General features: G+C 39.1%; 1 protein-coding gene across 5 annotated transcripts in view; it reads left to right on the top strand.

Annotated features, from left to right (window-relative positions):
* Positions 1-22772, top strand: part of PATJ (PATJ crumbs cell polarity complex component) — a 350262-nt gene that overhangs the window by 249767 nt on the left and 77723 nt on the right. For all 5 annotated transcript variants that reach the window (XM_061184132.1, XM_061184131.1, XM_061184130.1 and 2 more), the window contains one exon: positions 8632-8712. In XM_061184132.1, coding sequence (XP_061040115.1) covers positions 8632-8712 — 81 coding nt within the window. The remainder of the gene's footprint in view (positions 1-8631; positions 8713-22772) is intronic.

The raw sequence follows: 22772 nt of genomic DNA, 5'->3' as shown, positions 1-22772 counted from the left end.
GTAATATGCTTCTAGAGATGGATGGATAGATAGATAGATAGGTAGCTGGCTATATAAATAATCAGCTGAGGGATTCCTAGCTGAGGAACGTTACATTCTCTTCTCATTTTTTACTTATTAAATTATTTTTAATTCCCTAAAATACACATTTATTATAACTAATCAAACAATGCAGTTATTAGAAAATTTTATTTTCCTTTCCCTACCTCCTCAAGGAAGTTAAGTTTTACTGTTTAGTATCTTTCCATACTTTTTCCTTTGCTTCTATAACAAAAATAAACTATTTGAATAGCATCTCTTTTAGTAAATATTTGATCATATAATACTTATTCTTTCCATTCAACAAGTATTCAATGAATGTATATTACGCGCCAGGTACTATTTTGGGTATTTAAAGATATAGGCATGACTAAAACAGATAAGTCTCCCTGACATGGTTCAACTTACCTTCTAATGAGGAAATTAACTAGCAAATGCATAAATAAACTAAGAGAATTATCAATAGTGTTCAGTGTCTTACAGATAATTAAAATAGGGAATGTGGCTTGTGACTACTTTGATTGGTTATAGGGAAAGCCTCTTGGACAAGGTGAAATTTAAACAAGATCAAAATGATAAGAAGGAGCCAGACATGCAAAAATAAGGGGGAAGAGCTTTCTCTGCAGAGAGGACAAAAATAGCTCTCAAGCAAGAATAAGCTGGGGGCGCATATTGGGAGCCCCAGAAAGTAGTGGGGTAAAATGCGAGGGAGAGGGCGGGAATGTGACGTGGGAGGGAGAGAGGAGCTTTGTGAGTCAGAGTAAGAAGTTCAGGTTTTGGTCTGTGTGCAGTAGAAGCCACTGGAAGGTTTTTAACAGGGGAGTGAGGTGACCTGATATATAGTCTACCAGGTGGAGAGTGGACTAAAGGAAGGTAAAAGTAATGCACTAGACGGCAGAAGCCCAGGCAAGACCTGATTGTGGTTAGATGAGGTTTGGGGGTTGGCAGCAAAGAAAAGTGAGCTGATTCTTGATGTTTTGGATGTTGAATCAGACTTGATTAAATGTGGGAGCTGAAGGGAACTAGAGAATCGTGGATAGACCTAGATTTTTGGCTTGAGCAACTAGGTAGATGGTGGTGCCATTTACATTTAGGCAGAAATTAAGAGGTCGTTGTAGACTGGTTAAGTTTGAGGTGCATATTATGCATTCTTCTGGAATAGATTCTGTACATTAAAAAGAGAAAAGCTGCTTTATTTTGCTTAATCTAATAGTCATATTTAATATGCTGTATTATATGTTTTTTCCAATTGACAGACATTCAGATTACTTTCCAATTTTTTGCCAGTAAAAGAATACCAAAATAAACATACATGTGTGATGTGCGCACCTGCACACATGTGTATGTCAATCATTTGGTACTGGTGCTTTTATTTCTATAGCGTAGATTTCCCCAATGTACAATTGCTGAGGCAAAAAGTACACGAGTTCAAAATTTTAATCTGTATTTACTAGTTACTATCTGAAAAGACTGTAGTGATGTTGACTCCCCACTGATAGCCATTTAGCCACAGCTTTGCTGGCGCTGGGTATTTTTATTCTAACTGAGACTAGAGTAGGCAGTTAACAGTGGTGGAAATGAGGGGCCCCAGAGGGGTGCTACTTCAGTTCAAATCCTAGCACAACCATGCACCAGACATGTGAGCTTGGATAGTTACAGTAACTTCTATCCCCACTTATCTGTAGGGAGATAACAATAGTTCCTACTTCGTAAGGTTGTTAAGATTAAATGAGAGAGGGAGAGGAGAAGATATCTATATCTATCTATCTAGATCTAGCTATCTTGTGCCAGGCACATGGTAGCTACCCAATAAGTGTTAGTACTTAATTCCTAATTCTTTTGCGTTTATAGAATGTCATATAAATCCTTTTTGTTTTGGATGGGTGGGGGTCAGTATTTTAGAATAATTTCTTCTATAGTACTGTTAGTTATGAATGTTCCCATCAAAATAGCATCCGCTTGGAACTGAATTTTTCTTTCATTGCCCATATTTTTTCTCAGTGCAGTGAGCAAGAAAACTAGCCTGTCATCGAATTGTAAATCTGCTATGAGATCCGGCTTTTGTGTTTTAGAGTGAGTAAAGGTGTAGTGTTGGTGTCAACATTTAGTTTGAGAAGACCATTTCTGGGGTCCTGTTTGGTTTCTTTTGTTTACTTTCTGTCAGGAATGACTTCTGATATTAACTGTGTATTTTCTCTAATTTATACCCAGACAGCTGGTTTCTGCTGCCTTCCTGCTGACAGGACAACAACTTAGAAAAGGATGATTGAATATAGTATCTACTGTGTCCACTATCTTAGATGCATTGTCCCAAGTCCTATTTACATCCATACCTCTGAGAGACAGTATTATTATTTCCACTTTACAGAAGAGACTGGGGTCTAGAGCGGCTGTGTAGCATACCCATATGCCCAGAGGCAGCTGTGTCATTCAGCATTACAGTGTATTTACGTGCTGTGCGCTCCACATACATCTGTTGATTTTCCCCCTTATGCCTTTGTTCCTATCGTTTCTTCCACTTGGGTTGCCGCCCCACTTCCTCTTTGTTAATGCATAACCACTAAGTCCATGGAGAACTGCTTTCTGGAAGCCTCCTCCAAGTTTTCTATGACTCAAAATGAATAAAATAATGTATACAGATGAATAAGCGTAGCACCTGAAATATAAGTGCTCAAAAATGTGAGATACTATTCTTATGACCAACTTCATCCTACATTGTTCCCTTTAGTAATCTTTACTCCCTTCATAGTTAAATAATACTCATGATTCATTTAAAAAGTGAAAATTGCCCTTTGTCCTTTATGTGATATCACTTGGGCCTTATAGAAGAAGAGGGACCCATTTCTAAATGGGGTTATCAACTAGGATTCTGTCACTTTTCCTTCCCTCGTTATCTCCATGTTTTAATAATGTAGGACTGTAAACACCACACTAAATTGTATGCTTTTATAAGGCCAGGCTTAGTGTCCTCCTGACCACTGAGTCCTCAGTGCTTAGCGTATAGTACTTGCTTAATAAATACTTGTGGAATAAGTGAATGGCTTTTCTGCTGTATCCTTGATGCTTCATGTTAGTGTTGCATACTTACTTCTTATTGATTCAGTTCATTCTGCCATTATTTACCAAATACCTGCTTTGCAGAACATAAAAAGATTAATTGCACATAGTCTTTACCCTCAAGAGCTTATAGTCTTATAGGGGAAATAAGACATGGATGTTACTAAAACAAGGTGTCCTAAGAGATAAAGCTTTAGGAGGAGTTCACAGAAGGTAAATAGTATTTCCTGGTAGGAGAACAGCTATTTCTGATGGATATATTGGATTTTAAAATATGAATATGGTTAGATAAGAATGTAGGAATAGCACAAACAAAAGCACAGAAGTAAGAAAAATCTGGGTGTGGAATGGAGAGAAGAATATAATGGGTATGTGAAAGAGAGTAATAGAAGATGGGGTTGGAAAAATAAATTGAGGTCAAATGAGAGAGTCTTGAATTTAAATCTAAGAAGGTTTGGATGTCATGCATTAGGCACTTGGAGCTGTTGAAGGCATTTTGAATAATGAAATTGTCTGATCAGGGCTCTACTTCATGTAGATTAGTGTGATAGCAAAGTCAAAAATGTCTTGAAGTTGGAAACCCAATTAGGAAGTTACTGCTATGGTATCTCCTGAGAGGTATGAGGGCTCAAGTATACTTGGGAGGCAAGATATTTATTCCATTACTCGACAAGGCAGGCTGAATCTTTTAGAATATCTTTATAGAAGTAAGAACGTTCATTTTTTTCTTTTTTTAGAAGTCGTGCTTTTTTGAATACTAAGTGAAATGGAGCAGGCCTCATAAAGAATGGAGAGGTTCATTACCCAGGGAGTCCTATTAGCATAATTTCCATTTTATCTTTAATTGTGCACTGCCTTTCTAGAATTCTGAATATCCTTGAAGATATGCTGATAATTGGGAGTAGGAGAAAGAAATTTAATTTGTCACATCGGGTAAACATGACTTTGCAGAAAGAAATATTTGTGAACTTAGGCTGGCAATGAAACTAATAAATCATTTTGTAGTTTTTTGAAGAGAGTATTGGTTTTACGAAATATGGGGATGACAAAATTTAAACCAACATAAGTTTTATTTTGAAAAAGAGAATTTTCAATTATATCAGAGAGGTATAGTTGCTGGGTTTTTTTGTTATTAATTTTGCTTAGTAAAATCTTAAATTAAAAGGAAAACAGTTGTATATACTCTTTTGTCATGTTAAATGAGGAAAGAGGGTAGGGAACAACACTATGGAATGTTTATCTGATTAGAAGTGTTTTTCCAAACCACAATAACATCCTTAACTAATTTAACTTTTATTGATAGCCTACTCTCAAATAAAACATAAATTCCTACTGTCAACGTTCTCACTGTCTAGTTGGAGAAAACTATAGACAAATAGTGGGTATGAAAAAAATAAAGTAGTACAAAAATAAAATAAAATTTATTATCACTTTGTGTTGAAAATGTTGGAGGAACCCAGCAGAGGAAGTTTAAAACTTTCAGAGGGTTTGGAAGAGACTTCTCAGTAGGGATTGGGTAGCATTTCTTATCAGTCCTTTTGTGGGGGAGAAGGGGGTAAAGTCTGTGTTAAATGTACAATCATGAGCCATGCCTTTTCCTTTCATTCATCTGTAAAGCATAATTCACTGTGGAATGTACTGACCACGGTCTTCATGAGGAAAGGTCATTCTCTTTGAGCAGCCTTGGCTGAGCTGGCAGCTTTGGACAGGTGGTTTGAAGATCAGCAACAGAGGAAGGGAACCCAGCCATCCAGATTAGCTGAATCATCTTGGGTGTCAATGGGCCACCGTCCATCAGCCAGATGGTCTTCAAACCACCATGATGCAATCGTGCTTTGGAAATCATGCCTGCTGACCTGTTTTTCCGTTTCCATCTGACTGATTCCTGTTTTTTAAGCTCCTAGTCAGCAGGGTATTTTATATATATGAGCCATTCTGTTCTCAGAACAGAACCCACATTGTTTTTGTTCTGTGCTTCATTTAAGGATGAAAACTCTTTTATAAACTTTGGCTCTCCTAGGAAAGTAAATACTTTATTGCTAACCTCTTTCAAGTCCAACTTCCTTTTTACCTGACTCTTCTCTCCATCTAGATTTTGACTTTAAACCCTCCTTTATGGAGCTATCTCAGACTAAACAAGTAACTAAAAACACAAGAAATGCTTTAGAAGGGTCTCAAGGTACAGTTAAAAAGAGCATCAACTTTGAAATGAGACAGACCTAGGATGAATATAAAAATGAATCAGACCAAGGAGATGAATGAGGCTCATGTCAGTGTCAAGCATCTTTCCATCTCATCAGGGAGATCAATTCTGTACATACATAATTAGGATACAAATGAGATGATGTATGTGACATAAGGAGTTCAGGTAAACTGTTAGGTAAGCTTAGAGGAAGAAGAGACATCTTCCAGCTAAGAAGAAGGAAAGGATTTATGGAGTAAGAGGCATTTGAGACATGGCTTCGTATGATGAATTCTGTGGATGTAGATGTAAAGGGTATTCTTTTTTTGGTTTTATTCAAATCTTAAAGGATATGTAGACCATGTGCAACCTAGACTGCCTTCCCCATGTTTTCTTAAATTTTCTAAGTTAAAGCATCAAACAGCTCTTTTCTTTCCCTCTTTTGTATTCATTTTATAAAGACCAAGAAGATCTCATCTCTTTTACTCACATTGCTGAGAACTGTAAAGACTTCTCTGATTTTTTAAACATCACTTTCCTTTCCCCAAGGAGACATATATTTAATTAGATGAATGGCATCAGCTAACCACCATCCTGGTGAAAAATCTCCTCTCATCTGGGACAGAGGAGTTGGCCATTTGCAGTGTTACTAGAGAAGCCACCTGTGGATTTGTTTTACAATCCAATGCTACAGTTACAAGCATTGTTTCCATTATATCCTCCAGTTAGATAGCATAGCCTTCCCAGGGCCTCTTCAGGGCTTCCCACAGCTTACAGAACTAGACACACTAAGTAATCAAGGCATTAAAGGTTTTTCATCTATTATATACTGATTTTTAAAAGTATAATTTGTTTCTTCAGAATTTTTCTGTCTCTAGAACTTACCCACTGTCTAAAACACTGAAAATCTATATATTTTCAAGCTTTGTTTTTTAACTTTGGCATGTTTATATTATATGGTAATTTCTTGATTACCCAAAATTCATGGAGAGGAGGATGTATCTACTGAAATTTTCTGGTTAACAAATGCTAAAATGCTTTTTGTTAAAACTGTGGTCTAATGACAGTGATTTTTTTTTTTGAGATTATGAATCCTGTTTTCCATAAGATTAGTTACCAACACTGAGTACTGAAAAGAAAGAATAAGAGGGAAACAAGAGAATCATTTACTTAGGGCCTGGAGCATAGTTACCAAGAGCATGGCCTTTGGTGGTACTCTTACCTAGCTGTGAATCCTGGATCTGCCTCTTACTGGCTAGGAGTTCTTTAACAGGTTATTTTAAATGTATCATTTTTATCATCCTTGAATTGGGATCACAGTGGTACACACTTATTTAGCCTTTTTATGGTGACTACGTGAAACAGGTCATGGACAAAGAACCTGTCTCAACAAAAAGCTAAAAACAAAAATTAACTGTACCTAGTGTTGTGCTGATAGACATTTTACATGTTAGTGCATTAATCTTCAAGGCAACCTGATGGGGTAGTATTTTTAATTTGATATTTTTATCTGTACTTTAAAAACAAGCATAAGTTGACCCTTGTAAAACATGGTTTAAACTGTATGGATCCACCTATATGCAGGTTTCTTTCAATAGTAAATACTACAGTACTACCCAATCTGCGGTTGGATGCCAAGGGACCACAGATACAGAGGGCCAACTATAAATTATACACAGATTTTCAACTGTGGGGAGGATCTGTGCCCCTAGTCCTCACATTAAGGTCAACTGTACTCAGATTTAGAAAGTAATTTGCAGAAAATCTCATAATTCTAATTCTAATGTCAAAGTTGAGATTTGAGTTCAGATCTGACCAATTCTAAAGCCCATGCTACTTACTTTCTTGGATTTTTTTTCTTTTAGATATTTCTCATAGCTCTCCTTTATTGTTTTTAACATGCAGTAATACACACTAATTCTTCTATAATTGAACAGTGTAGAAATAACTAATGCAAAAATTCCCTAATCCCTCGTCCTACTCTCCAGAAGTATGCAATTTAAAAAGTTTGTTCTATGTGCTTGCAGATATTTTCCCTGCATTTATATGTACATGATGTATGGGGCTTTTTTCTGAAAAGATTGTGCTAATTTACATTTTTCAATGGTGTGTAAAAATTCCTGTTTCCCTACAACATTATTAATACTGAATGTTTTCTTTCTATTCTCTTGTCCATTTGATAGATGAAAGAATGCTGTATCTTTGCTTTAATTTGCACTTCTTAAATTACCAGATTGAATGTCTCAAAATCAAAACCATTTCTCTACTAACAACCCCACCTGAATTTGTACTAATCCCAGATGGTGGTGTTTTAAAATAAAAATCCATATAAATACCATACAAATACTCCATTTATTATCCTTATTCTCCTCTATGTGTCGTCAGAAAGCAGAGAAAGTAACTATAATATATAATATATCATAATTCAATTGAGGAGATGCCTAATGTGTTTTGGAATTTTAATGTGGCTTATTATTACCAGATGTCTCATTTACATTAAATAAATATTTTTAGGAATCTGCAGGAAAAAGTCATCAAGAAAGCAAGTATTGCATTTATTGGTTCAGCCAGTATTTATCAAGTGTTTTCCATGTGCCAGGCAGGGTGCTAGGTACCTGAGTTTCACAAATAAACAAGATAAACATAGTCTCCCATCAAACAGTTTAACCTTGTGCAGAAGATAAACAAATGTCTGAGAAAGTTTTGGCTGGAGGGAACAGAACAGCTAACTCAGACTGGCTGAAAAAGTAAGTAAGTAGATTAGCTCTCCTTAGAAGATAGCTAAGAATAAGGCTGGGCTTCAGGTTTGGTTGGTCCAGTGGCCCCATTTTGTCATCAGAGAACCAGTTCTTCCATCTCTGCCTTTGCTCTGTCATTCACAGCCTGCTTTCCTTCTGGTTGTGGGATGGCTGCCCATGGCTATTTGCACTTCATGCTCTCTTGTTAACTTGGGAGGTATGGGGACTTCTTATGGTTCTTTTAAGATCTACGAAGGACCTTTCCAGAAGTCTCCAGCAAACCTCTCTTGGTGTCTCATTGACCAGAACTGAATCACGTACCCATTCCTGACAAAATCATTGGCAAAAAGAATAAGATTAGCCTTAAGGCAATCAGGCCTCCTCTTGGGGCAGAGAGTAGGGATCAGCTTTCTCTAAGGTGTATCTCTGAGCAACAGGATATTGTAGATACCTTGGAAAAAAAAAAGAAGACCTTCTACTAGAAAGGAAGAAAAGAAGAAACAATATCCCCTACAACAGTAAAACAAGCAACTATGATTGAGTATCTGTACTACAGTTCAAGTCAGTGTGAGTGAAGAATGACATCTTTGCCATTTTCTTTTTAATGTCTCATAGGATCAGAGTGGCACCAGTGAGGAAGACAGCAGTTTCGAAGCTGGTATTAAACAATTGCCTAAAAGTGAAAGCTCCAAACTGGTGAGAATCCTGGGTGTTTCATCCAATGTTCTTTTTAGGGATGAACTGTATATATTTTGGATCAGTTGTGTTTGCTTCTCTAGGAATCTTGATCTCTGAGACAGGGGAAGCTATTCCATATAGCGAATGACCCAAAGAACAGTGTATTCTCCTACTTTCTTCATATTTGAATTGTGCTGTCTGGGACTAAAGAAGCAATCTCTTTTAAATCTTGTTTAATATTGGGTTTCTTTAAGGCTAGGGTGGTGCTGAATTAGTTCTAGTGGCACGAAAATAGATGTTAAATGTATTCCTGTGTTCATAATAAAAGATACTTAAACTTACCCAGGGGCTAGAGCATTAGGAGAGAGGCAGTTTTAGAGAACTCTTCCTCCTTATGTGTCCTAACGTTTCATATCTTGCTGTTTAATATTTATGGAACTTTTACTGGGTACCACGTGCTATCCTGTGTTCTACGTTCATTTTCTGATCCTCATAGCTGTAGGTGGCGATATTTTTCTTTTACATGCGTGGAAACTGAAAGCTTGCTTAGAGATGTTAACTAATTTGCCAAAGGCCACTCACTAGTATGTCGTAGACCTGGAGATTGATCTCATTCGGTCTGACTCCCAAGCCTTTGCTCATAATATACCTTTCTGTTTTGCAGCCTAGCACTTCCAGGGTTAGACTGTAAGTTCTAGAAAGAAATGTGAGCTTTCTTCCCCTCTGTTTCAAAATATCTTACGAGTCTTAAAGAATTAATCACTTAGGAGGGTCACTGTGATTTTATGACAGCACAGAGTTGTTCATTTTACTTCAGGGAGTTTGAAAAATCATCCATTTATCTTCTTTCAACTTTTATATATATCAGAACTGGCTTAGATTCCATATCCTAGAAAATGAACTGATTCTTTCAGGCTGAAGGAAAAGGACATTTCAGCAAGAGTGGAAATTATAATGGTCCACTCTTACACAAACCCTATGTGAGGCATCAAGAATAGTGGGACCAACAGATTATGACCATTGTTCTTGAACAAGACGTGCCAAAGTTACACTGTTCCCTTTCCAAAAGACAAACTGCATCTTTGCACTGAAGGGGAATGAGGAACATCAACGAATTTCAAACTCCAACTCCTTCATTCATTTAAAAATACTACTGGGACTTCCCTGGTGGCACAGTGGTTAAGAATCCGCCTGCCAATGCAGCGGACACAGGTTCGAGCCCTGATCCAGGAAGATCCCACATGCCGCGGAGCAACTAAGCCCATGAGCCACAGCTACTGAGCCTGCGCTCTAGAGCCCGCGAGCCACAACTACTGAGCCCACGTGCCACAACTACTGAAGCTCACACGCCTAGAGCCCGTGCTCCGCAACAAGAGAAGCCACCGCAATGAGAAGCCCGTGCACTGCAACGAAGAGTAGCCCCCGCTCACCGCAACTAGAAAAGCCTGAGCACAGCAATGAAGACCCAACGCAGCCAAAAATAAATTAATTAATTTTTTAAAAAAATTAAAAAAAAAAACCTACTAACTTGTTCTTTTTGGCACTGTTTCTCCAAAGATAGATTAAGGAAAAATCTTTTTGTTTGTTTTTGGGTTTTTTTGTTTATTGACTTTTATTTATTTATTTATGGCTGTGTTGGGTCTTCATTTCTGTGCGAGGGCTTTCTCTAGTTGCGGCAAGCGGGGGCCGCTCTTCATCGCGGTGCGCGGGCCTGTCATTATCGCGGCCTCTCTTGTTGCGGAGCACAGGCTCCAGACGCGCAGGCTCAGTAATTGTGGCTCACAGGCCTAGTTGCTCCGCGGCATGTGGGATCTTCCCAGACCAGGGCTCGAACCCGTGTCCCCTGAATTGGCAGGCAGATTCTCAACCACTGCGCCACCAGGGAAACCCCAAGGAAAAATCTTTTAAAGCAACAGGGCTTTGCAAGTAGAGGCCCCCGATTTCATCCACAGAGGAAACTGTAAAAAGAGTGAGAACACTCCCTTGCTTGCTGGGAGAGGCAGGTAGTCCCACAGAGGCTCACTTGTAGGCTGCAGGCAAAAGCCACCCATCATCCACCCTCTGTTCCCAAGAAGGCAACACCAGTGATGGGGCTCCAACTGCCAAAATAATTGAAGAGCCCCACCCTCAGGCAGAGGACCTGAAGGACTAAGGATAATGTTTAGATTATTTCATACTGCATTTTAATAAGAATAAAAGCCTCCCCAAACCCATTGACTGGTATTTTTCTTTCTCCCCTCCCCCCCTCACCTCCTTCTCTTTTTGGTATTCTGCAATTTCTTTGTCACCATTTCCAATAGAATATCCATGGTCTAGTCAACTGAGGAAAGATAGCCAAATTTGAACAACTTTTATAGCATAAATATAAATGGCCTAGCATAAAGTATTGCTTAAAAGTGTGTCTAACTTGAGCAAGTCAGACCTCACCAAGCCTCAGTTTACTCATCTGAAGGATGGGAGTAACCAGGATGTTATGAGAAACAAATAGGCAATAAAGTATAAACATGTAGTAGAGTATAAGGTACATAGTTGGTGCTTAGTAAGCTCATGCATTAATTCAGAAAATATTTGCCAAATGCCACTATGTTCCAGGCATTGGAGATACAAAAGTGAACAAAATGTACCGGAACACGTGCCTTCATGGAGACTCATTCATGGGTAGATGGGGGAAGGGAGATAGATAATGCATAAATTAGCAAATTATATTAAATCATGAAATTGCTGTTCTTGAGGGTAAAAATTTCATCTGGCTCAACCTAACATATTCATTATTGTCTCATAAAGTACAGTTGACCCTTGAAAAATGCATTGGTTAGGGATGCTGACCTTCTGCACAGTGGAAAATCCATGTATAGCTTATAGTTATAAGGCCCCCTGTGTTCTGGGTTCCTCCACATCCACGGCTCCAACCAACCTCAGATGGCAGATTGTGTAGTATTATTGTACTTACTATTGAAAAAAATCCATGTGTAAGTGGACCCGCATGGTTCAAACCAATGTAGTTCAAGGGTCAACTGTATTAATAACAGTTCCTCATCACTAGTCATCATTTGATTGTTTCTATTGTGAGATTGGCACCAGCTCCCCTGCATTGCTGCACCATTCTAGGATGGTTGCTGGATGCACCTTGTCAGAGGACGGCATGTGATCCGTATGGGCCTTGACTCCTGTTACCTTAGTTTATGTCAGTTGGAAACAGTAAGCTCTAACCCTTTAAAGGTTGCATTTCTTGCTTCCTGTGGGAGCATATATCTCATCAGACACTGCTGGCCCCTACAGGAGAGACCAGGAGAAAAACACAGGTCTTGCTCTTAAGCAGCTTACCCTCAAGCATCAGTGAGGATAACAGAATTTGTACCTGGAAAATCAGACCAGGCAGAAGTGTATTAAAGAGAGAGAGAAAAAAATGTTACAGGAGTTCAAAAGTGGAAGGAAAACCATCTCGTTCAGGGATTAAGGACGGTTTCTTAGACTCTTGGCCTTTAAGGTGAACCTTTAAAGATGAGAAGGCGATTGACTACTGAGGTTGGAATAAAGAGGAGAGGTTCACCAGGTGAATCAAACAGTGTGGGTGATGTACAGTGTGCAGAGTTGAACAGTAGAATCAGATAGAAGTTGAACAGTAGAATCACAGAACTGAAGAGACTATATGCTGTGAATTATAGATTAACGTATTCACCTTTTTATGCTCAGTGCTCAATAAATGTCTCATTAACTACATGGATACACATATATACAAGGTGCTACCTATGAGAAACTATACTCCAAAGGGCTATTAAAGTGCTTCTCCAAGATTACCTGTTTTCTGAGCTAAGACTAAGCCATGAGTCTACATATATTCCAGTGCTCATTTCCACTATTCAGTTATGATTGGCTTTCGTCCATATCTCAGTAGTCCCCAGATTCACAGCCAAGGAGTTTATAATAACTTCAGTAGATATTAGATTTCTCTAAAATATTTTTTAAAGGGAGAATGACTTGTTTTTAGACAACCGATCAGGTGATGGTTGGTGAAGCATAGATTCCAATTGTGAGAGACTGGAGACAGGGAAGTGTCTGGAATCTATTTCAGAAGTCTAGGTGAGAGCCTGTTAAGACTATTTTTTAAGCCTTTTGAAAGGAACTTAAAAAAGAATTTTGCACAGAGCTTTGCAATTTGAAAAACTGCCTCATCTATTATCTCGTTAGCTTAAATATTTTAATATCTATTTTTTCTAACATGATATTAGTTCATGATTTTATTCAATTTTATCCCCAAAATAACCCTATGTAAGAAGTAGGGCAGGAGTTATTTAATCCCTGACTTACAGATGAGATTTTAAGCTGCTTAGTGAAAGACCACAAAACTAGAAATTAGAAGAGCTGTACCTCATCCTGATGGGTCCTTGTCTCCCTGGTATCTTGACATAGAAGAGCATGAATCCCTAAAATAAGTATTTTAATCTTTTGGGTATAAACCTATGTTTCTATCATGTTGGGGATATCTGTGTTAATATAATACACTCTTTTGGGGGCAGTATAGCTAAATTATTGAGTGCAAAGATTGGAGCCATTCTACTTAGATTCAAACCCTGGTTCTACCATTTACTAGCCATACAACCTTAGGCAAACAGCTTAACCTCTCTGTGCCTCAATTTTTGCATCTGTAAAATGGGAGAAAGAAACAAAGGGTTATTGTGAGAGAAAGGAGTTAATAACTATAAAGTACTAGGTAGAACCATCCCAGAGTACCCGGAATGACTGTGTAAGGAGGAGTTGTTGTTAATGATGATGATGATGTTATGCTGATTAAAGCATTAAGGGTCAGCCAGATGAGGATTAGCTGTTCTGAGTGAAGCATTATGTGTAACTTGGAAAACTGAAGTGAATTTTTTCAACCCCCAAAATGCAACTGCTGATAATAGATAGCATCTATTGAATGCCTGTGTGCCAGGCATTATTCTAACATCATTCACATAACAATCCTATGAAGTTAGTACTAGTATTATCCCCATTTAAGAGATGAGGAAACTGAGGTACTGAAATGTTAAGTAAGGTGCCTAAATAATCACCTGGTGAAGCCAGGATCCAGGTCCATGCCCTGTGAGGCTGGAGGCTGCACTCTAAACCACTATGCAGTACTGCTTCTCAGAGAGATACAGATATAGAACAAAACTGAAGTCAAGGGACAGCAAGAGAGTTACACTGGGATCTGAACTTTGTGATTTTCATTCCCTAAATCTTGAACTCCAACATAGAAAATTATGACATAGAAACAGGTAGATACTGAAATTTACCTTTCACATTGGTAAATGAAGTGATATAGACCTCCAAACCAATGTTTCATAAAATGAAGGAAACTAAAACATTTCAAGAAGCTAACCTGTGCCAGGCATTTTCATACTGGTTATCTTATTTAACCCAATGATGCACATGTTTTTAGCCCTACTTTACTGATAAGGTCCTGAGGCTCAGAGATGTCAAGTCTGTTCCAAAGGTCTCACAGCTGGTGGGTGCTATGGGTGGGACTCAAACCCAGTTCTCTTTGCCTCTACACCCCATCTTCTCTTCACTGCATAGTTCACATAGACAGCCTTTCTTGGAATATCAGAAGTATCACTGTGTGATCTGTTTGTTCAAACAACAGATATTAATTGAGTATCTCTTGCATGTCAGACAATGTTATGTACAGGGGATTCAGTGATGAGCAAAACTATTAGCATTTCTTAAAGGGCTTGAGATGTTCAAGGACAGGTGTTCACATCAGCTTGCTGTCTTTAGAAGCTCAGTAGTTAGGTGGGGAGGAAGGAGCAAGAGAAGGAAAGGAAGAGATAGTACTGCCTTGTTCTTATAAATATCTAACCTCTGTTCTTGCTACCACCTTTGGATCTCGAACCTTGTCTGATTCTATAGTTTTCTGCCTTGATGTAAAACCAATTTATGTTTTCTTTGGTTCTTGTCTGTCTCCTTCTCCATGTTGTTATAGATACTAATAGCCAGTAAAATAATTTCAGAGCTACTAGCTTACAACAAAATAATAAAAAGACAAATAACTCAATTAAAAGATGGGTAGGGATCTGAACAGGCATTTCTCCATACAAATGGCCAATAAGCACATAAAAAGATGGTCAGCCTCATTAACCATTAGAGAAATGCACATCAAAACCACAATGAGATACCACTTCATACCTGCTAGGAGACTATAATCAAATACACAGATAATATAAGTGCTGACAAGGATATGGAGAAATTGGAACTCTCATACACTGCTGCTACAGCCAGTTTGGAAAACAGTTTGCAGTTCCTCAAAATATTAACAGAATTACCATATGACCCAGCAGTTTTACTCCTAGGTATATACCCAAGAGAAATGAAAATACACATCACACAAAAACTTGTACACAATTGTTTACAGCAGCATTATTAATAATGGCCCCCAAATGGAAACAACCTATATGTCCACCAACGGATGAATGAATAAATAAAATATGGTCTATCCATACAGTAGAATATTATTTAGCAATGAAAGATAAAGAAATACTGATACATGATGCTACAAGAATCAAAATCTGCAGCATGGCTTCACTCCTATTAATAGGGCTATTATTAATAATGCTGCTGTAAACAATTGTGCACACGTTTTTGTGTGATGCATATTTTCATTTCTCTTGGGTATATACCTAGGGGTAAAACTGCTGGGTCATATGGTAATTCTGTTAATATGGGCACACTTGCCCAGTTTTACTTCAAATTCTTACATTTAGGCACCATTATTTACAGGGGAAACTGAGAGCCAAATATGGTAATGGAGGTTCCAAATGATTATGTGCACTTTGCACTAGAAGACTTGTTAGGAAATTACTAATAAGCTTGCCACAGACATAACAGCAGAAGTGCTTCAGCCACTCACGTGTGTTCTTGTGATTTTAGGTTGCTGTAGATTGTTTAAGACAGCTTATTTTAAAAGTAGAAAAACAGATTTTGTAAGTGCTTGCCATTAACTTGCTACTAAATTCCCAATGTATTGATTGAATCAATAAAAAGCCAGATGTTACCCACCCCCCCAAAAAAAACAGAATCAAAATCTATAGAGACAGAAAGTAAATTAGTGGTTGCCTATGGCTGGGGGATAGAAAGTGACCCTAATGGGTACAAGGTTTCTTTCAGAGATTATGAAATGCTCTAAACTTCAATTGTGATGACACTTGTATAATTCTGAATGGTAAAACCATTGTATTGTACACTTTAGATGGATGAATGTTATGATATGTTAATTATATCTCAATAAAGATGTTTTAAAAAATTACAGGAGGAAGAAGAAAGAGGGGAAGACAGAATATAGACAATCCACAAACTGAAACCAAATCAGAAATTTGATTCTAGGTAACCTCTACACTGGAAATTCTGTGATTCTGTTAAAGAACTATAATAGGATCCTATGCGAGGAACTTTTAATGTAGTCTCTCCACATTTTGGAATCTTTTTGCAAGTGTTTAATAATCTGCACCCTAGTAGAAAAAGCCCCACTTCTTTGTCCATCACAATTAAAGCTTGACTTTATCTTATAAATTCCTGTGTTCAGCCTGTTGCTACACTCTGTGCTAGTTCCTGGGAAGATGCTACCGAAGGTAAACAGACATAGTCTCTCTTCTTGTGTTGCTTACAGTCTTCATGGGAGAGTGACATCATGTAATGTTACATATAGATTGAAATCTCAACTTTGATAAAAGCTAAGAACTAGAGGCGCTTGGTGCTAAGAGAGCACAGAATAGGGGGGTTTGACCTTATCAGGGAAGGCTCTCCCAGTGAAAATTGAACTGAGATCTGAAGAAGCTGGCGCTACCCGGCAGTGGGGCAGAGAAGAAACAAAGGAGGGAGCTAGGCAACCTTAGAGCCTCAGGGAGTTTGGGGAACCGAAATTCTGAATGTTCACGGCTGCCAGAACTGGTCAGATGGGAACTAAACTGGAGTGGTTGACAGGGGCCAGGCCACGCTGATGAGATGGGTCTCTGTGCTAACGGTAGTGGGAAGCCATGGAGGGCTTTCGGAGGTGACTCTAAACTGTAGCTGTAATGTAGCGATCAGGTTGGACAGGGGCCAGAGTGGATGTTGATGGGCTGGCTGGGAGTTTACTGCGGCAGGGGCAATGGCAGTCTGCAAGAGATGGCGGTGGCAGGATATATTCTCATATTCTGTCTTTGCAAAAATTATAATAAAATAAACAGCAAGGTAATATATGTGTTTACCTAGTAAGTTCCACAGAGAGTTGCCAGTCAAAGAATTTACCTTTCTTGCTCCCAGTATGCAAACCTTCTGCTGTACATGTGCTTTAAAGCTTTCCTCTGAACGCAGGTTTGGAGCTATTAAAAATGGCAGTTGTTACACCATCTGGGTCTTGAGAGCAAGCATCATCCCAAGGCTTGGCCAGCAGCCCAAGATAACCTTGCTAGGAAATGCCCCCAGCAGATGTGCCCGGCATTCTAGCCCCACTCTGTGACACTGCTTAGCAACAGTGCATGCAGCCTGTGTATCAAGTGTTCCCCATCATTACAGACCTAGTTCGTGTACAGCAGCCTCAAGAACATTTAGACTTTTCAAAATTTTTCAAAATGTTTAGGTTTTCTCAAACGGTCTGCCGTGTTTGTCTTTACTGTTGTCTTTCATTATGAAATGTAATTTCTGACCCTTAGGGCAAGAATAGAAAAATGAGAGTATTCCAGTCAGCTCGAGGTGGCATTCACCCTGTAGTTTCTTTGTGGAGATTTTAGAGTTTACAGGGTAGCAAGATGCCTGGGGAAGCATGAATTGTTTCTGAATTAACTATCATTAACTCAAATGGGCTGTGACATGGAAATTCACGCCACAGCTGGCAGTGTGTTTTACCATTTCAGAGTCCCCACCAGCCAGAATAGCAACATTTGAGGAACACTTTTTACTCTCTACCTTGATACACTTGATCCACATAAAATTTTCAAACGTACTTACTGAAAAATCAGTGTTAAGTGTTATAAATAATACCTGTATCTCCAAATGGTCTGATAGTACTTGCTTTCTCATATGAAAAAGGCTGTCAGATGTAAATCGTGGGCTCTGATATCTGAATGGACATAAACATCCCCCCTGCCGTCACTAGCTCTGACCTAGAAAGTGACTTATCCTGTCTGCCTTCCTTTCTCCACCCAAAAATGGGGGAGGAGGAGACCCTCCTATTTTTTGTGAAGATGAAGTGTGATTTTGTACGTGAAACTCTTAATAGTGCTTGGAATGCAGTAAGGGCTCAGTGAGTGTAGCTATTGTTAACACCAGATTTTGTCTATATAAAATCAATGTGTGCTAGAACTCTCATTATTCAGTACACATTTCCCGAGAACTTGTGATGTATCAAGCTCTAGGAATGTAAAGATAAATAAGACATCTTTCATCTAGGAGTTCACCACATTAAGTCTAATGCAAAGGTTACCAACTGGTTGTCAGGAGATTTTTACATTAAAAATCCTGGTTTCTATTTTCTACTGAAAACAGACCAGCTGTTCCTTTCTGCCCCTTTCATCAATTATGTTCCAAGCTGCCCCTTTCATCAATTATGTACTTCTAGTTTATTTCAGTCCCTACCTTTCCACCATTCTCTAACCCCTGCTTAGAGAATGCCTGCTTCCCCGTCACCTGTAAGTACTTGAGTACCTACATCATCCCCATCACCTGTGAGTACCTGAGGCTGCATCCCAGGTCTAGCTGTGGCCATGCAGGTGGGCCTGGCAGAAGGTGAAAGCCGAGCAGTAGACAGGAGCTGGGCGGTGGAGGGCCTTGTGGACCAGGAGAAAGGTCTTTATACCAACAGAAGCCTTTGGAATGGTTTTTAAAGGGGGATTATAATGATGAGATTAGCCTGTTGATAAGATCCTTTTGAGCTCCCTGTGAAGCATCTGCTAGCAAATGTCAAAACTGAAGGCAGGGAGTTTAAAAAGCTGCTAGAGGAAATGAGATGAAAGTCGATAGTGACCTGAACTAGGGGGTCTGTCAGTGAGTGCAGATTTTCAATAAATACAGGAGTTAGAATTGATAGACTTGATGATTGTGTGAATGTCAAAGTTGAAGAAGAAGGGGGGTGAGGCAAGGATTCTCGGATTACATCATGGGCAGCTGACTGGCTGGTTGGTTGATGCCATTCACTGATAAAAGAATGAGGAGGAAGGGAATTCCCCAGTGGTCCAGTGGTTAGGACTTGGCGCTCTCACTGCTGCAGACCTGGGTTCAGTCCCTGGCCAGGGAACTAAGATCCCGCAAGCCACTTGGAGTGGCCAAAACAAAACAAACAGGAGGAAAAGCAGATTTGTGGGGAAGGATGATTTGTTCCTTCTTGTCTACTGAGTTTTAAGTGTCTCTGGAAGACAGGAAACTGTTATTTAATGACTACTTATTAGGTACCTGTCCCTGTAGTAGGCACTTTAAAAGATTATCTTATTTATCCCAACAAAAACAGTAGTAGTAACAATAGTAATAATAATACCATCCACCATTTATTGAGCACTTATCATTTGTTAGGAACTGGACACAGTGTATTATCTCCGTCCTCCCCATCATGGAGCATTATTCCCTCCATTTGGCAGATGAGGGACCTGAGTATTCCCGAAGTTGATGCACTTGCTCAAAGGCTTAGGGGCAGTAAGTGCCACAGTAAGGGTTCAAAACCTTATGTTTGACTCATAACCTTACATGCCTGACTCGTGCCAGACTGCCTCTCCAAGAGGTATTTGGTATTAACCCATGAAGAAGCTGAAGTTTAGGAAGTCTAATTTGTCATAGAGCTTGTAACCTATAAGTAGAAAAACCAGGATATGACCACTGTCAGACACCAAAGTCCAAGCTTTCTTCTTTATCCAGATAATACTAAAGAGTTATTAATTAGACCCCTGTGGATCTGTGACAGTTCTCACTGGTCAGTGGGAAATATGAAAAATAATAACCACATGGAGAGTTCTTCATAAAGCTAAATTTATTCAATTTAAAAGACTGTCCTTTGAGATTGTGTCCTACCTAACTTTTTAGTGTTAAAATGGCTCTTCCTACATGACATTGTGGTGGTAATATATGGTGATAGTTGTGGGGAGAGGACTTTAATAGGTTGACCCCTCTTAAATCACTGATATTTGACCATTTCTTGACTCATAAATTAGCAAATTCATATGCTCCAACCTAGTATTCCCTTGCTCTCAATTCCTTGGCCAAAAAAAAGGTAACTCTATAACCTCAAAGTCCTCTTGAAAAATTTCTGGTCTTTGAAATCCCAAAGTCTAAGAAAAATCTATCTTGCTTCATGTTGTGATCCTAGAATCAGTACTTTGCAAATGATTAGATGAAAGCAGGCAAAGACAGAGATTAATAAAAGCTGGCTGTGGTTTTATTTATTTATTTATTTATTAAGTAATTTATTTATTTTTGGCTGTGTTGGGTCTTCGTTGCTGCGTGCGGGCTTTCTCTAGTTGCGGCGAGTGGGGACTATTCTTTGTTGTCATGCGAGGGCTTCTCATTGCGGCGACTTCTCTTGTTGAGGAGCACGGGCTCTAGATGCACAGGCTTCAGTAGTTGCAGCACGTGGGCTTGGTAGTTATGGTGCACGGGCTTAGTTGCTCCGCGGCATGTGGGATCTTCCCAGACCAGGGCTCGAACCCATGTCCCCTGCATTGGCAGGCGGATTCTTAACCACTGCGCCACCAGGGAAGTCCCTGGCTGTGGTTTTAAACCTGATAACTGGGAGGCTGATATTGTCACTAATTTTTTTTTAAAAATGAGAAAAAAAAACATCTGTGGGAGAAGATAATGAGTTCAGTGTAGAATTTTAAAGGAATAATATACCACATGACTTCTGATACAGGTTCAGTTTATCAATTTTGACGGCTGTGCTTGATTAAAAATTATTCCTAAGTGTTTTTAAAGTGCTGGCATCCAAGTTTGGGGAAAAAAATAGTTTAAAATGTGTTTCTGATGATTATAGGCTTCTTGTTAAGTCTTACATCCAGGCTGGAATTCTCAGGTGTAATATCCTGCTCATTTTTAAAGCAAGGTCCTGAACTGTGTGCTTAAAATCCATTTTTATCCCCAGTTTGCTGTCCATCAAGAACTGTAGGATTTCTGGTTCAGCTATGGAAGCCGATGCCACTGTGTGAATATTATTTTCTGTTTCAGATCCAATATGAAAACAGCATCTATAGCAGGAGTGTAGGCGTTCCCTACAGAATGTGTCTGAGTCAGCGCTGGCCTCTCTTTTGTGACAGTATGCAAATTGCCAATGGCAGAGTTCAATTGCATTCAAATATGTGCCATTTTTCACAGCTCATTGTACTTTATGTCTTGTATTTCTGAAAATCACTTGAGATTTGCCTACATGATAAATTTCCCTTTCCCAGTCATAAAAAAAGACAGTAGATCTACAGTCAAGTCTACTTCCTTCATGAAAGTCACAAGAGAAAAGCTTTTGGCTTTTCCTTCCATTCTCTTCCCCTCTGCATCATAATGAAGATAATATAGAGATGTGAGGGTAGCCAGTAAAGTAACCTCATGAACTCAAAGACAGCAGAAATATAGGTACACATTTTTCATACAAATTCACATCTTGGACGTCTGCTAGCTTTCTTTCACTCCCAGCCAATTTAATGGCCTGCTGTGGAGACTTGTTATTCAACTTGGAATTTCATCTTGCCTACAAGGAAGCTATTGCTTACCAGATATTTCTAAATTGAGAAAGTAATCTTATAATTATTCAGCAAGCATGATGGGCCCAGAGAAGCTCTTAGTTGTGACAGCTGAACTCATACTTTCTTACCTGTGTTTGGTGCCCCATCATCTGAATCCCAGAGCTTCTCAGAAATGTTATGATGTTCTTTGAGTCTGTAAAGTTTTCACTTCTCTGGGGAGGGCTTATTTGCTGACATAATTTTAAGATCATATAACCTAAAACCTATGTTGATTATCTTATCTTTCAAAGAAAAAAGAAAATAAGTGAGTTTATATTGAAGGCCTGTTATATCCCCAGCACTGTGCAAGCCACAGGGCATATCACAGTGAGCATGACACATAAGTCTTCCCTTCAGAAAGCTTTCAGAACTGCTGAGAATAATGGCAGCTAACTCTGTCACTGCATTTACTATGTGCTCCAAAAGGCATCATTCTAAGTGTATTAATTAATATTTTATATGAGATCAAGCCTATTATTATCGTCATTTTATGGATTAGGAAACTGAGGCACAGAGACACTCAACTAATAAGTGTCACAGCCTGGATTTGTATCTGACTTTAAATAAATGACTTAGTGTTGACAAGTACTATTGAAGGGAAAGTTAAGATGCTGTGGGAGCTTTTGCTAATGTGATCTCACCTGATCCAGGTGGGTAGATGAGTGGTAAGAATTAGGGTGGTACTGATCTAGGCAAAAGTTGTCCTTTGACTACTTTTAGGCTGAGCAGCTTTCTTTAGTTTGTTGTCTCGTACTCAGTTCACTTCATCTCTATTTACAGACTCACTCCAGTGAGTTTGTTATTCTGATCGTTTCTGGGCTCCACCTCATTTTAATCAGAAGTCTCTTGGTTGCAAGTGATAAAACCTCAACTTGACTTTATAGACAGAAGGGGAAATTCACTGATAGGCTACAGGTTCTTTTTACATAACTGCAGGAAGAGACAGTTGGAACCAGAGACCTGGTGCTGGCAGAGGTGACTCTGCACATTTGTCTGACTCTCTTCTACTTCAAACTGGCTTCCTCAGCATGGTGCGAGCATGGCTGTCCATGGCTCCTAAGCCTCTCTGCCAGAAAGGGGCTGGCTCTCTGCCCTTGGGTCCACTTTGGAAAATCTATAGGATGTTCTTATGCGGTTCGGGTGTCCACACTTGGACCAGTTACTGTGGCCAGACAGACAGACATGTTGAGTACCCAGCTTTGCGACAGAAGTCAACCAGCTTTGGTGATTGTAAGCTGGATATCAATCCCATTATTATCTATTATAAAGAACATTCCCAGTGTTGCCTTTTATGTCACCCCTCTGAAGCTCCTTCTCTTGATCAGGGTAATTTGCCTGGCCCACCAAGCATTTTCTTTCAGGGGCTCA

The sequence above is a fragment of the Eubalaena glacialis genome, chromosome 3 (assembly GCF_028564815.1).
Source record: "Eubalaena glacialis isolate mEubGla1 chromosome 3, mEubGla1.1.hap2.+ XY, whole genome shotgun sequence".
Taxonomy (NCBI): domain Eukaryota; kingdom Metazoa; phylum Chordata; class Mammalia; order Artiodactyla; family Balaenidae; genus Eubalaena; species Eubalaena glacialis.
This window is presented reverse-complemented; position numbering and strand designations above follow the sequence as displayed.